This window comes from Kwoniella pini, chromosome 1 (genome assembly GCF_000512605.2).
Source record: "Kwoniella pini CBS 10737 chromosome 1, complete sequence".
Classification (NCBI taxonomy): Eukaryota; Fungi; Basidiomycota; class Tremellomycetes; order Tremellales; family Cryptococcaceae; genus Kwoniella; species Kwoniella pini.
The window spans coordinates 1023565-1036755 of record NC_091716.1 but is presented as its reverse complement, the minus strand read 5'-3'; the positions used below and the strand labels follow the sequence as shown (position 1 = coordinate 1036755).

The 13191-nt window shown below is 47.6% G+C and overlaps 5 protein-coding genes across 5 annotated transcripts; 2 read left to right on the top strand and 3 right to left on the bottom strand.

Moving 5' to 3' along the window:
* Positions 1-235: 235 nt before the first annotated feature.
* I206_100401 (uncharacterized protein) lies at positions 236-3204 on the top strand (the record flags this gene model as incomplete). The annotated part of the gene is made up of 15 exons (XM_070202188.1): positions 236-773; positions 830-931; positions 986-1052; positions 1110-1242; positions 1294-1390; positions 1437-1486; positions 1617-1649; positions 1701-1826; positions 1870-1992; positions 2044-2102; positions 2162-2200; positions 2250-2336; positions 2390-2507; positions 2563-2767; positions 2816-3204. The coding sequence occupies 15 exons, from the start codon at positions 236-238 to the stop codon at positions 3202-3204; spliced, it is 2166 nt and encodes a 721-aa protein (XP_070058289.1).
* A 79-nt stretch (positions 3205-3283) lies between these two features.
* Positions 3284-7820, bottom strand: I206_100400 (uncharacterized protein; the record flags this gene model as incomplete). Its single annotated transcript, XM_070202187.1, has 15 exons — positions 3284-4783; positions 4835-4867; positions 4910-4976; positions 5032-5067; positions 5119-5135; positions 5261-5348; positions 5402-5601; positions 5672-5752; positions 5915-5943; positions 5996-6248; positions 6719-6931; positions 6980-7230; positions 7273-7595; positions 7672-7708; positions 7763-7820. The coding sequence occupies 15 exons, from the start codon at positions 7818-7820 to the stop codon at positions 3284-3286; spliced, it is 3186 nt and encodes a 1061-aa protein (XP_070058288.1).
* A 108-nt stretch (positions 7821-7928) lies between these two features.
* On the bottom strand, positions 7929-8354 carry I206_100399 (uncharacterized protein; the record flags this gene model as incomplete). Its single annotated transcript, XM_070202186.1, has 2 exons — positions 7929-7959; positions 8020-8354. 2 exons carry the CDS (start codon positions 8352-8354, stop codon positions 7929-7931), a joined length of 366 nt encoding a protein of 121 aa, XP_070058287.1.
* Positions 8355-8812: 458 nt separating this feature from the next.
* I206_100398 (uncharacterized protein) lies at positions 8813-10695 on the top strand (the record flags this gene model as incomplete). Its single annotated transcript, XM_070202185.1, has 11 exons — positions 8813-8984; positions 9048-9165; positions 9239-9245; positions 9304-9326; positions 9391-9480; positions 9534-9650; positions 9720-9888; positions 9943-10020; positions 10071-10156; positions 10214-10348; positions 10407-10695. The coding sequence occupies 11 exons, from the start codon at positions 8813-8815 to the stop codon at positions 10693-10695; spliced, it is 1284 nt and encodes a 427-aa protein (XP_070058286.1).
* A 171-nt stretch (positions 10696-10866) lies between these two features.
* On the bottom strand, positions 10867-13132 carry I206_100397 (uncharacterized protein; the record flags this gene model as incomplete). The annotated part of the gene is made up of 4 exons (XM_019152702.1): positions 10867-12157; positions 12215-12423; positions 12476-12714; positions 12775-13132. 4 exons carry the CDS (start codon positions 13130-13132, stop codon positions 10867-10869), a joined length of 2097 nt encoding a protein of 698 aa, XP_019014840.1.
* Positions 13133-13191: the final 59 nt, after the last annotated feature.

The following is a 13191-nucleotide window of genomic DNA, read 5'->3' as shown; positions in this document are numbered from 1 at the left end:
TGAGATAAAATCGCTCGTAGTGGTCCTATATATAAAATGTCAATACAATGGTAGCTACGTTACTAAACCCCTTAGTTACGTAAAGGCACCCCAACCTGATGACCTCACAAGATAATCAGTGATCATGTTAACGTCTGGTTTTCACTTTTTCCGAAAAACACATATTTGAGTTTTTCACGTCATATCCCTACATACTTTGTCACCTGAGTTCCCGAGATCTTGCCAGAAGCACGATATGGGTCACGAATCACGTTCGTTGCTGTCGATTTCGAATCGAATCAGCCGATCCGTAGCCGCCCACCATGGTTTCATCAACTCAATCGCTTCTTCTTCCTCCTCCACCATCGACCCGTCTGCCTCCCGACATGTCAGGTATACTTCCACCTCTTCTTCCCGTTCTCAGATCCACAGTCAAAACATCTCCAGCAAACCTCGCCAACGCTTCCGTAAAGTGCAGCGTCAGACCGTCTTAAAATCGTTAGGGTCGCAAGCCGACGATGATCTCGTACTGGATTCTGCGATGGCCAGGTCACTAGAGATATATCGACAGCGACATCGCTCCGGAGCGCCAAGGCTGAGTATACCGCTTAGCACAAAGAATGATCTACCTCAATCGAAGTCGTTACCTCACCCAAAGAGAAGGATTGCCATGATGAGTACCGAGAGTCGCAAACCTTTTTCAGCGCAAGAGCGTAGCTTCCCTGCTGCCAGCCCAGGCGGAGACGAGCCGACTGGCCAAGTCGAGCCATCGCTCAACGACCAAGAGATTGAGGGTGAGTTATACAATCTTTCCGTGAGATTCGAGATCTCCTCTAACTTTCGCTCGCAGAAATACTGGGTGACCGTCCTTCCACCGAATCTGCCTCAGCGGAAACCTTGAGCGAGCGGCAGGAGACAGGTGTTATATCGGCAAAAGACGTCAAACTACAAGGTAAGATGTCGGGACTCTGAGAAAGCCGTGCCTGTCTGCTAACCAGAAATTCAGAAATCAAGCCTGCCAGGGAAATGAAAATCGCTCGCCTTCGACGAGCCCTAGGAAGGGTACTCTTCAGGTATGTGCAATATAGATCTCCTATTGAACTGGCAATAACTCGACTATCTGTTCATAGCCCCGGGGTGGTACCACTTCGAGATACGCGAACAGGTGTATGGAACTTCGATCCTACGCTGCATACGATACCGCAGCCAGATAAATTCGCTTTTCATAGGTGCCCGCCTTACATCACCCCATCACAAGACGAGGTGAGTGCTACAAACTGTCTTGACCAACAAACCGCTAAATCATCTTTTCAGGAATTGGTCGATCTTGCTCAGCGTCACAAATGCGGCTTCGTCGGCTCAACATCGACCTTGACCAAAGCTCTAAGCCAAATATATTTTGCCATTAGCGGTATGTTACGCACCCGGTTTTTGCTTTATGCTTACATATCCTACAGGTGGCAAGGGAATTGATTTGTCAACTTTGAGTCAGGATTTTTCCTCCGAGGTGAGCATCGAAAAAGCGGGATTGTGCTGATGTAAGCCAGAGAACAACTTTCACGCCTGGTGCGGAGCTGCCTGCCAGCATCATCATCGACAAACTCCCCCAAGGCATATACTCTGTCGACAGTGATAAGCGATGGGACGTGGAGAACGTTATTAGCGACTTTGTGCGTGATATCAAAGTAGCAGGCGGATAGCTCTGATCAATGCAATTCCAGGGGCGTATCCTAGAGAAAATGCTCACCTGCGAGAACGCCGACTTCAAACGGTTCTTAACGAGTAGTCCAGAGTCAGCTGTACCAGAAGAAGAGAGGAGTGCCAAGGAGGCTTATCGTTATCAACGGGTACGTATGTCACGGGCAAAATTACGAGCTGACTATCTGACAGGTCGGTTCGCTGCTCATGAGGTCCCAATTGGACTGCTATGACCCACGATTACCAGGAAATGGAGTATTCGACATAAAGACGAGAGCGTGCTTGCCCATAAGGCACGATCGTGCGAACTATGTGGTAAGTCAGGAGCTCCAACCAGGAGATACGAAATCTTACGCACTCTGACAGGCCAACGCTGCTTATGATATCTGGAAAAACCGGGGGATTAGTCAATCGTATGAACGAGAGTAGGTCGGCTCGTATTGGAAGGTTTCAACAAGTCTTTTGCTAAACCACACCTGCATAGGTATTACGACCTGTTGAGGGCAGGTATGCTCAAATTCAGGTAAGTGTTGTGATCGAAGCGCAGAGGGTGTGTTGACGTCGATTTGCAGTCTGCAAGTGCGGATAGGCGGTATGGACGGTATCTTTTTGGCTTACCACAACACTTCTCGTCTGTTCGGCTTCCAATACATTTCTTTGTGAGTCGCTTGTCGTCCGTGAAGCTTGCTGTCATTGATGGGACTGTCGATAGATCTGAGATCGATGAACGAATCTTTGGCTCGACTGAGATGGCTGATCAAGCTTTCAAGTTATCCGTATCCATCCTAGAGCAACTGCTCCATCATTGCGTGGAGCTGTTCCCAGATCAGGTAAATACGTTATACCCTTTCCGCTGTGGTGTCGGCTGATCGTGCTTGTGCATAGGCGATCAATGTCATCTTGAAGCACTCACCTACTGTCCATTCCCACAGCGTGACTGCATATGTCGAGCCGAAAGAGTGGGACGCGTCCAAAGGAGAGCGTCCCGTCCGAGCCGTAACCTTCACGATGGAAAATACCCTGGACGATGAGGCCACTCAAGGACAAGTGACGTTCTCTGTTGACCAGGAAACCAGGCAAAAACAGAACTGTAAGCTGTTTGTCAAAGATTTCGATGGATTACTAATTTGAGCGTCAGGGTCGATCAAATACAACGTTTCGTATGATGCAAAGGACGAAGAAGGACAGAAGAAGAGTCGGGCAGGTTTGAACCGGTTGCAGCAGAATTTACTGGCCATGAACAGCTTGACTGTACCTGCTGGTCAAACCGTGAAAAGTATGACTCAGAGAGATCGAATCGCTCAGCGCAAGGCCGCGACGACACAACGTGACGAGCAAGGCTCAGCGACTACTCACCCCGAGGAACTCATCTCAAACTCGGCTCGATTGAATGCTTCACCCAGAATCAAATGGCGAGAAGCCGGACCTCGTCAAATCCAGCTAAGGGAAGAGGCCATAGAGAGTGGAAGAGCTTACGAACAGCGGAAAAAGATGTGGAAAAAGAATAAATTCGCATGGACGGTTTGAGGCTATATACCCAGCATCAAATGGCATATCTGCATAAATCATTCGTCATATAATCAGATGTACAATAAAAATGTTCTAGTTATGTATGTTCCACACTCAATGGTGTGTCTACTAATGCTACACTGCCAGTCCTGGACTGCTCCGATCCTCCCGTACGTTCTAATCGTGGTCTCGATCCTTCGCTGTTGCCTCGAGTCAACCTTCTTCGTATACCACCGTCCAAGCTTCCGCTCACGCTAGCCTTTCTCGACTTGTCCTTCTCCTTCTCCTTGATCACCTCCTCCTTCTCCTTTTCCATCTCCGCCCTCTCCTCTTTGATCGCCTCGTTACGTGCCAAATTCTCTTCTCTCATGACCTCTTCCCACAGTAATTGCTGTTGCGCCGACATGGCACTTGCGGTTCGGTTGCTCTGCGGAGACAGATGACCGAGCGATCGGTTTCGCATTTTCGTAGGGGAATTGATGGGGTCATCACTACGGTTACTACTATGAGATGGTAATCTTGTAGGTCTTCTTCCACTAGGGGATCTGCCCAATGTCGCTGCAAACGATATATGAGTGCCACTCGGAGTTTCGACAGGGCTAAGGGTTTCCTCAGCATTCGGTTCGGAATCTTGTCGGACTGAAAGAGCACTAGGGGTCGACACTCGTGCCATCGTGGGGGATTCGGTCTCGCCACCTAGATTCAGAGGAATTGAAGAACTTTGTCCACATGTTGCATTGAGGGGTTCCAGACTTATTGCAGGGTCCGAGTTAGCTGAGCTAGCTCGTGGACGGCGGAAAACTTCGGACCATGCTGTCGCAGCTTTATGCGTATGTCGGCGGAACAGATGTGAGCCAGAAAAGGTATCATTGATTTCACTGCCGATACGTGAAGGGGTCGACATGAGCCTCGTTTCGCTATCGGCGCCAGGTGAAGTTGCGCGTTCTTCCTCACGATCAGCCATAACATCTTGCCAAGTATCCTGTTCCGACTTGCGCGCCGTCATCTCGCTGCATCCTGTAGTCGATGGGTTTTCGTTGATTTGACCTGAACCACCAGCAGTCGTTGTCAGGGTGACACGCATCTCTACAGTATCGTCCAGATCCAAGGTCGATAAGGGGTCTCTTGGAAGCCACAAGAAGTCATCATAGTCGTCCGTATAGGTCGGTTGGTCATCGTAACCCCGTGAGCGGCGATAAGGTGGGATGTCCTCCCATGCTTGATAACCATGATGAGGCATCACAATCTGCTGCGCTTCTGCTACTTGATCCGGTCCTTGAATACCTTCCGCGGAGTCGGCTCTGACATCTTGACTGCCGGGAGGATCGAAAGATATCTTGGAGTCCAGCGTGGAAAACAAAACGTGATCGAATGGAATGGGCTTATGACTTGAACTCGCCTTCTTCCAGCTACCTGCCCATCGTCCAACACTTCTGCGAAGGGTATGGAAGCGGCTACTCTTGTTGTTATTCTCGAAGACATTGCCTGTATCATTGTTGTCCCAATCGGCGGAAGCTGAGTCATCATCCTCTTCTTCCTCCACAATTTCCCCTACGTCTGTTGATACCACGACTGGAGGGCAGAGTATATCTGCTTCCTGAATATCAAGACTACGTTGTCAGCTCAAAACTTGCATAAGGCGGCTCACCTCTTGAACCGACTCTTCAGTGCACGGGTAATTCTGCCATCGATGTCAGCGATGACCATCTTCCAAATCACTTACATCAGTTTGGCTATCAAGGTTAAAGCGAAGAGTATCCCAGTAGCTATTGCATGACCTTTCGCCTTGTCTAATATTCGGGGGTCAGCTTAGAGGTTTGCGTGTAATTTGTTTGATCGACTGACTCAGGATGAAGAAGGCGAAAAGCACAAATTGTCCCACTGTACTGACACCTCAGCTTGATTTCCGTATCTTGGGCCAGATTCACTCACGTGCCAAAGCATCGAGACTGTAACGCAAAACTCGGATACTGGTACGTTTCCCATTTGTCTCATAAAGTCGTCCATAAACATAAGTGAATTGTCGTTTCCAGACGACTGCTTGTCAGCTGAGCACGACATCACCAAGACTCACCATAGCATGCGCCGTAGTATACCAGAGCTGCAGAATTTCAGCGAATGTCAACCTGGGGATCGACTCACTGAATGGGATCACCAAAGGGCTGAGACACCTGTCAGCTATCTATGCTCCAGCGGCTCCTCAAAAAGAACTTACTTCAAGAGCATGAACAGATGCATGATCGCGCCACCGAGCACTATCCGATCAGCTAAATCCCTGCCTTGACGACACTTACGTTGTTGCGGAACTTGAGAGAAATGACTGAATGTGGGACTGGAACGGGTCAGCATGTCGATGTCACCGGTACGACTTACTGTTCTGTCCGAGAAGACCTTTGTCTTGGTATGACCGACACCCTGGTCCCAAATACGTACACAATCGTCGGAAGCTGTTTATCAGCTTTGCCCGATCTGTCAAATCACTCACTCCGAACCGGAATATTTCAAAGAATGGTTGTATCGCCGTTTGCAGGAGGATGTAGGAGGCAAAGTATGGGGCGGCCGTGGGCTAGTCATTATCAGCGTGACTCCGATCTCGAGCACTCACAAAAGCCGAAGCGATGATCGGCAATGGGTCGAAGTTCTTGTTCTGAAAGGCGGTGAGATACGCCTCAATGGCCGATTGTCCAATCTACCCAATCAGCTTCGCCCCTCTCTCGTCATGACTTACTGCAAAGAAGACCACGCCATTGACCATTACTACGAGATTTACGTCAGCCCGCGACGAGGTTAATTATGACACTCGACTCACGGAATTTCCAGAACCTCTCAAGAACCGAGTTGTGTATGCCCAATCGAGTGACGATTGTTTCGGCTTTGTTTGCTATCACAAGCAAGATAGGGCAGATCGCGATGGTGAGAAGAGCTACTAAGATGACAGGGGCCAACGAAGTGATCGCAGATGCTGCTTTGGGATGAGCGTTCAGGAAGGCTTGAAGGGGTTTGATAAACCCAGCAATATTCGTCAAAGACGCCAGCGCGCATAGCAGGGATACAGGGAAAATCTAATCATCAGCTAAGACTCTACAACTATGTGTACTCACCCAGGCCAATGTGAAAGCCCAAACTCCCAAGTACACAACCCATCCCCTGACGAACTCTGATCGATAAGTTGTTTTCCCAAGCCGGTGCCACAGGATATCTGTCCAGTCTGGTGCTGCTACAGCGTGACATGCGAGTGATCGTTTAGGGTGGCTATCCAAGATCTTTGCGGCCAAACGTGCAGTTCTAGCATCTTTGAAAGTGATAAAAGCCGCTGACGAAGGGGAGAAATCAGACAATGGCCGTGAACGACTCTCGTCAAGAAGCATCGTAAGGTAGCTCAATTTTGTAGTCAGATAGTCGATCAGAGGGGCATTCTGGTCGCGGAAAAGTGACGTGAGATGGGTGAGAGATTGGTACGGATCGATTAATTCACGGGGAATGGAGTGGAGCGCCTGATTGGTCAGCTCTGCTCTCAAGTATAACAACTCACATCCCATACGGTCGTGCCCGGTTCAGTCGCCGATTCACTGTCGCTCAGAAACGGCTCAAGTGCCTGCACTAGTCGAGACAAGCGCTCTGCTTTGGTAGCACCTGAGCGCACCGGAGCGTCGACAGCTTTTTCAGATATCACCTGGGCGCCTTTCATCGTCTTTTTGTGACTCGCGGCGGCCTTGAGAACCCGTTTAGCAAGGTTGACATGGGCCTACATCCGGATATCAGCCAATACGCCAGAGCATCTACGATTCCTCACGATTTCAAGTTTTCGCAATACATCCTGGCGTCGGTCTCGCAAGCTAGCGATCGTGTTGAGTTTGCGAACCAGTATGACTTCATCGATCTCACTGCCCTCAGTAGTCCACTCATGCCTGTGCAATTCAACTCCGTTCAAAGACAGCCTAGGTTTATTCAGCTGCGGTCGTGGCTGGTCTGGTGAACGCTTTCGTGAGTGATGCCGTTGCAGGTAGTAGTCAAAGTAATCTCTCAGGATATGCTCGTCTCGCACTAGAAATCATGATCAGCTCGATCTAGACAGGGAAAACGCACTGTCAGGAGGTATATTCGTGACCATGAGTGTCCTGTAGCGCTTGATACCTTTCGGTTCGTTCATCGTCGAAGCCGTATCTTCACCCTCTTCACCACGAGTCATGTCCCGCTTTGCTTGTCGTTCAGCAGATACTTTCGCAGCTAAGGCTTTGATCTGTCTTCGTCGATATGCAAGGGCGCCCCATGTGATCCAAAGTACAGTAGCAGTCCAGGTTATCGTAATCCACCATATCAGCAACGCGTGCACCCATAGCCACCTCGAACCAGAAGACTTGACAAGTGAGGAAACAGATGCTCGGAGCATGGATGTCCGGGCTATATCGCTGGGAGAGTAGATGATATGTAGCGGCATAAGAATACTAGACGAAGATCAGCTGGGCTCAAGATACAAATACTCACGGAAGAATGACGATGGTCTGTAGAAGAGTGTAAAAGACTACGATTATTTCAGGTCAATTGATACCGCTGCTCTTGAGGATTTTGGACTCACAAGCACCCCTCAAAAACCTCGCGTGCAAAGTCAGGTCGAGACCGCATTTTTCAGGCATATCTCGCTCGCGAACGCTCAAAGATGATACTATCCACATCAATGGCCAACGCGGTACAGGCGGCGAAGGGTTACTACCTATTAGCGCCCGTCCTCGTCGTTGAGAGACTTACACTGCCCAAGCCTTTGGCTGAAAGATGCTGAAGGTACGACATTGTTTCAGCTTGGTTTTAAGGACCATCAATTCTGTAAAGACCCACTATCCAAACTCCCAGCTCTCTCTATCGCCCAGTGTACTTCTAGCTCGATCCTCTGCGGTGTCATTTGACCTGACTTGATCACTAGGTCCTCCATCCTGTCTATTGCGATGTTTAGCGTTCCTTCCTCTAAGCCCGTTCCAAGTTCTCTGCGCTGCATGGTACAGTCGAACCGGTATCCGCTGAAACCGCCCATCTTTGCCCCTGCGTCTAGGAATGTGAACTTCTATCTCATATCCAACTAAGCATGCACCAGCTATCGCGACGGTCAAGTAAAAATTGTCGAGTAGACCGGAGTAGGCTGCTGTGTAATTGGTATGCTGGGATAAATCAGCCATGCCAGCGAGTGGCTTTGGCTTGAGGTGTAGAGTCGCCGCTGATGCACTGCCAGATGAATGTTGAGATGAAAGATAGTCTGTCGCTGTGAAGCGATCTAAAAACGATCTGAGGCTACCCAGATGAAGATGAATATGACTGGCAGTGGCTCTTGATTAGATTGGTGCCGTGTCTGGTCGTGTTTCAGAAGATGGTACGAGTAGATTACTACTGCATTGTTCCTCCCCGTCGATCACTTTTTTTCAATCTAATTGTTGTTTATCCAGTCAAAGCACAATTATTACGTCACGACGCCCTTTGTCTTCTTTGATTTACGTAATATTTATATATAGCAAGTGGAGGGTGTCCGTTTTGTTGTTGTTGAAACTACATGCTGTGCCAGATTAATGCAATTCATGAAAATGACTATAACCACTTCTCAATAACCTACAAGCACACCTTCGGCTTTGTAGAACACGAAATGGCGCTGAGAGACGCCAATTGCTATACTCTGACTCTCACCCCAACTAAGAACAACCCATCAGTTGTGAAATTGATCGAATCGTATGGGCCGGGAACAGCTAAATCAGAATCCAGATACGCTCGAGTAAAGATCAAAAGGGATGACGAAACTTACTCGTCTGAAATCTATGGTATGTATAATATCTGGAGAAAAATCATAATCGCTTCCTGCTAAGCTCTGAATCGTTGCATAGATGTACTGACTGGAGCTCATCTGGCATCTGCCGGATACGAGATGGAAAAAGCTAAGAAGCGAAGATTGCAATTACATGGGCCTGACGAGGATGTGCCTTTTGAATATACTGGACGTATGTAAGTGAAGAAACGACAAATCTGGTAGATGGATCGGAGCTCAGTATTGTTATGCCAACTTGTCTTTGCGCAGAAACTTTGTGAGTTCTCATGCCATTAACACGATCCGGAAATTTCGAATTAATTTTGCAATTGCAGGAGTGGACATTTGAATTTGAAGGGTGAGTCTTAGCCTGTGAGATCTCACAATGTTCCCAGCTCACGGATAACCGATCATCTTGCCAGTAACAAATACCGATGGACACGTGAGGTATACGGGAAAGACTATATCTGCTCTCTTGATCGTAAACCGGACCCAAGAGTAGAGATATGTTTGTAAGCTGTGTTGAATATATTCGAATCAGTGCACTCACTGATCGCCCTAATAGAGCCCGCGATTCTAGCAGTAAAGGTCCAGCTCGTTTGCAAATACTGCACTATAATATTGAACGATTTCCAACCGAAATCAAGGATCAACGAGGTCTCGAAACCCTATTAGTAGCCAGGTAGGTGTCTCACTAAATGTTAAGACGGGATTCAAGCTAATGGCAACCAACTCAATCGGCTGACCGTAGCTTATTATGCCTGCTTGATGCCGCAAGTGACCGAAATGCTCCCTCAAGATCCGCTTCAAGCAGCAGCAAATTGGTCAAAGACGGTAAAGCCCCTTTGCTGAATGAGATAGATGTACCGCCGGTACCAACTAGACCAGTACGGGTAATAAGTGAAGATGATTTTGAGCCGGTAAGCGTGCGAATTTCTTAGTATTCAGATCTCGTGCTGAAAAAGACTTTGAAGGAAAACCCAAACGAGATTGTCGTGTCAATGACTAGTAATTTGGATGATCACATCGCTCGCGCGATCAATCTTTTAGAGGCAAGTCTGCTTTCATCTCTCGCGCTACTCGACTGACGCCCAAGGCGTAGGACCCTCACGTACTTTTTATCGTTATACGGACAAGGACAGCCGAAGCTGTTCAGAGGGCATTGGAGGTTTCTTTAGGTGTAACCAGGTATATTCCAAATCCCCCCATCAGTTAATATGTCACACTGATATCCTCTGTTGATAGATTTCGTCATCGTGAAGGCATGTCAGAGATGAAACAGTATGTGATAGAGGAAGAAGCGGATAAACCAGTATCAACTTCATCTTCAAGCGCAAAATCAGGGCCAAAAGTAATCAAATTAGATGATGAAGTTCCAAAGTGATTCCATCTCATTCACTTGAATTCGGTAAAAGCTAATTACGTATCATCCGAACAGGAAGCTAACCCCCTCTAATTCTATGTCCAGCAAACAGCAGACATGGACTCCTCCACCCAACATAGCTATTTACCTTTCCTCAATTGAATTGCCAGATCTAAAACCTGGAAGAAGAGAACATCTCAAATATGTTGCAAGCCCAAGCAGTAGTCCAATACCGAATTCAACACCTCCTTTCCCTGCAGCAGCTCCGCCTGTACTTCCTCCGAAAGAAGTGGCGACTTTGCAGCCTCCAAATCAATCCAAACGTACCAGTTCTTTTAGCAGACTATTCCGAAATAATTCTTAAATTGTCTGGATCGTACCACATCAACGATTGTAACGTAGAAACTAGAATTTGAGATGATCCATATGCATTGAATGCTACGAATAAATAATAAGAACCGAAGTCAGATTGAAACATGCTATATTATTGTATACACTACTTCTTTTCTACCAGTTACCCCTTTATTGATTGCGCTTAATCAACTTCTTCCATAGATCCACCAGCCTCTTCGAGAGCGGGTACATCAGCGTCAGCAGAGGCTGCAGGTGTTGGCTCGGCGTCAGCATCGATAGAGAGACCAAGAGCGATCATTCGGTTGATCCGAGAAGCGAAATCTTGAGGAGCGGTGAGAGTGAAACCGGAAGTGAGGAGAGCAGTCTCGAAAAGCAAGTAGGTGAGGTCTCGAACGGTCTTGTCGGATTTGTCTTCAGCAACTCGGGTCTTGAGTTCTTTGATGATAGGGTGGGTTGGGTTAAGTTCCATGGTCTTTTTCGAAGCCATGTATGAGGACATGGAAGAGTCTCGGAGGGCTTGAGCCTTCATGATTCTCTCCATGTTGGAAGACCAACCGAATTGACCGGTGACAAGAACACATGGTGAGTCAGTGATTCTGTTAGATACGATGACCTTCTCGACCTTGTCACCGAGGTTCTCCTTGATGGCACTGCAGAGACCTTCGAAGTCCTTAGCTTCCTTCTCTCTAGACTCCTTCTCCTCGGGGGTTTCTTCGAGTTCAAGACCTTCCTTGGAGACACAAACGAGTTTCTTACCGTCAAACTCTTTGAGTTGAGTAACGGCGTATTCATCGATAGGGTCAACGAGGAGCAAGACCTCGAAGCCCTTCTTCTTGAGAACTTCAAGGAAAGGCGAGTCCTTGACGGCTTCAAGTGATTCACCGGTGAGGTAGTAGATAGATTTTTGTACCTCAGGCATTCGGGTGATGTAGTCCTTGAAGGAAGTTTGTTCGTCAACGGATTTGGTGGAGTGGAATCGAAGGAATTCAGCAATCTTGCTTCGGTTGGTGGCATCTTCGTGGATACCAAGTTTCAAATTCTTGGAGAAGGCAGTGTAGAATTTATCAAAGTTCTCCTTGTCCTCGGCTACTTCAGAGATAAGGTCAAGAGCCTTTTTGACGAGGTTCTTCTTGATGACCTTGAGGATCTTGTTTTGTTGAAGGGTTTCTCTGGAGATGTTAAGAGGAAGATCTTCAGAGTCGACGAGACCAACCATGAAGTTGAGGTATTCAGGGATGAGATCTTCGTTGTCCTCGGAGATGAACACTCGTCTAACGTAAAGCTTGATGTTGTGTCTCTTCTTCTTCGTCTCGAAGAGGTCGAATGGTGCTCGTTTAGGGATGAAAAGCATGGCCTTGAATTCAAGTTGACCTTCAACAGAGAAGTGCTTGACAGCAAGGTGGTCTTCCCAATCGTTGGAGATGGATTTGTAGAATGAAGCGTATTCCTCTTGGGTGACCTCGGAGGGGTTTCTGCAGAAAGATCCGTCAGCTTGGATCGTCAATGCGTCGCCAAAGACGTCAACTCACCTGGTCCAGATAGGCTTTTGCTTGTTCAACTCCTCGTTCTCGGTGGTGGTCTCCTTGACCTTCTTGGTTTTCTTGGTCTTCTTTGCGGAATCCTCGTCCTCAACTTCCTCGATCTTGTTTTCGCCTTCCTTGACTTCCTCATCCTCCTCTACTTCCTTCTCGGTCTCCTTGGTGACGACGAGTTGGATTGGGTAAGAAATGAATTCGGACTAAATGATTGCGTCAGCATAAGTGCCATGATAGCGGGAGAGGGAAACTTACGTGTTTCTTAACGATCTCTCGGATTCTCTTCTCTTCAAGGTATTCTTTGAGGTCTTCCTTGATGAAGAGTTTCATGGATGTACCTCGACCAAGTCGGGGTCCGTCAACATCTTCAGTGATGGTGAAAGTTCCACCGGCAGCAGACTCCCAAATGTATTGTTCGTCATCGTTGTGTTTGGTGGTTACTTGTACCTTCTCGGCAACAAGGTAAGAAGAGTAGAAACCAACACCGAATTGACCTAAGAGGCGAAGTAAGTCAGCATGTTTAGTCTCAAGGATAAATGACTGTTGTTACATACCAATCATACTGATATCAGCACCAGAGGAAAGAGCTTCCATGAAAGCCTTTGTACCGGATTTGGCGATAGTACCAAGGTTGTTAACGAGATCAGCTTTGGTCATACCAATACCAGTATCTCGGATGGTGAGGGTACCTTCCTCCTTGTTGGGGATAATTCGGATGTAAAGGTCCTTCTCAGTATCGAGTTGAGATGGGTCGGTAAGAGCGGCATATCTGATTTTATCGAGAGCATCGGAACAGTTAGAAATCAATTCTCGCAAGAAGATTTCTTTGTTTGAGTAGAAAGTGTTGATGATCAAGTCGAGAAGTTGGGAAATCTCGGCTTGGAAACCGAAGGTCTCAGCTTGGCCAGACATTTTTAATATAGGTGTCTGAATTGTTCAACAAGAAAGATTCAGCACTAATACTCGGTAAA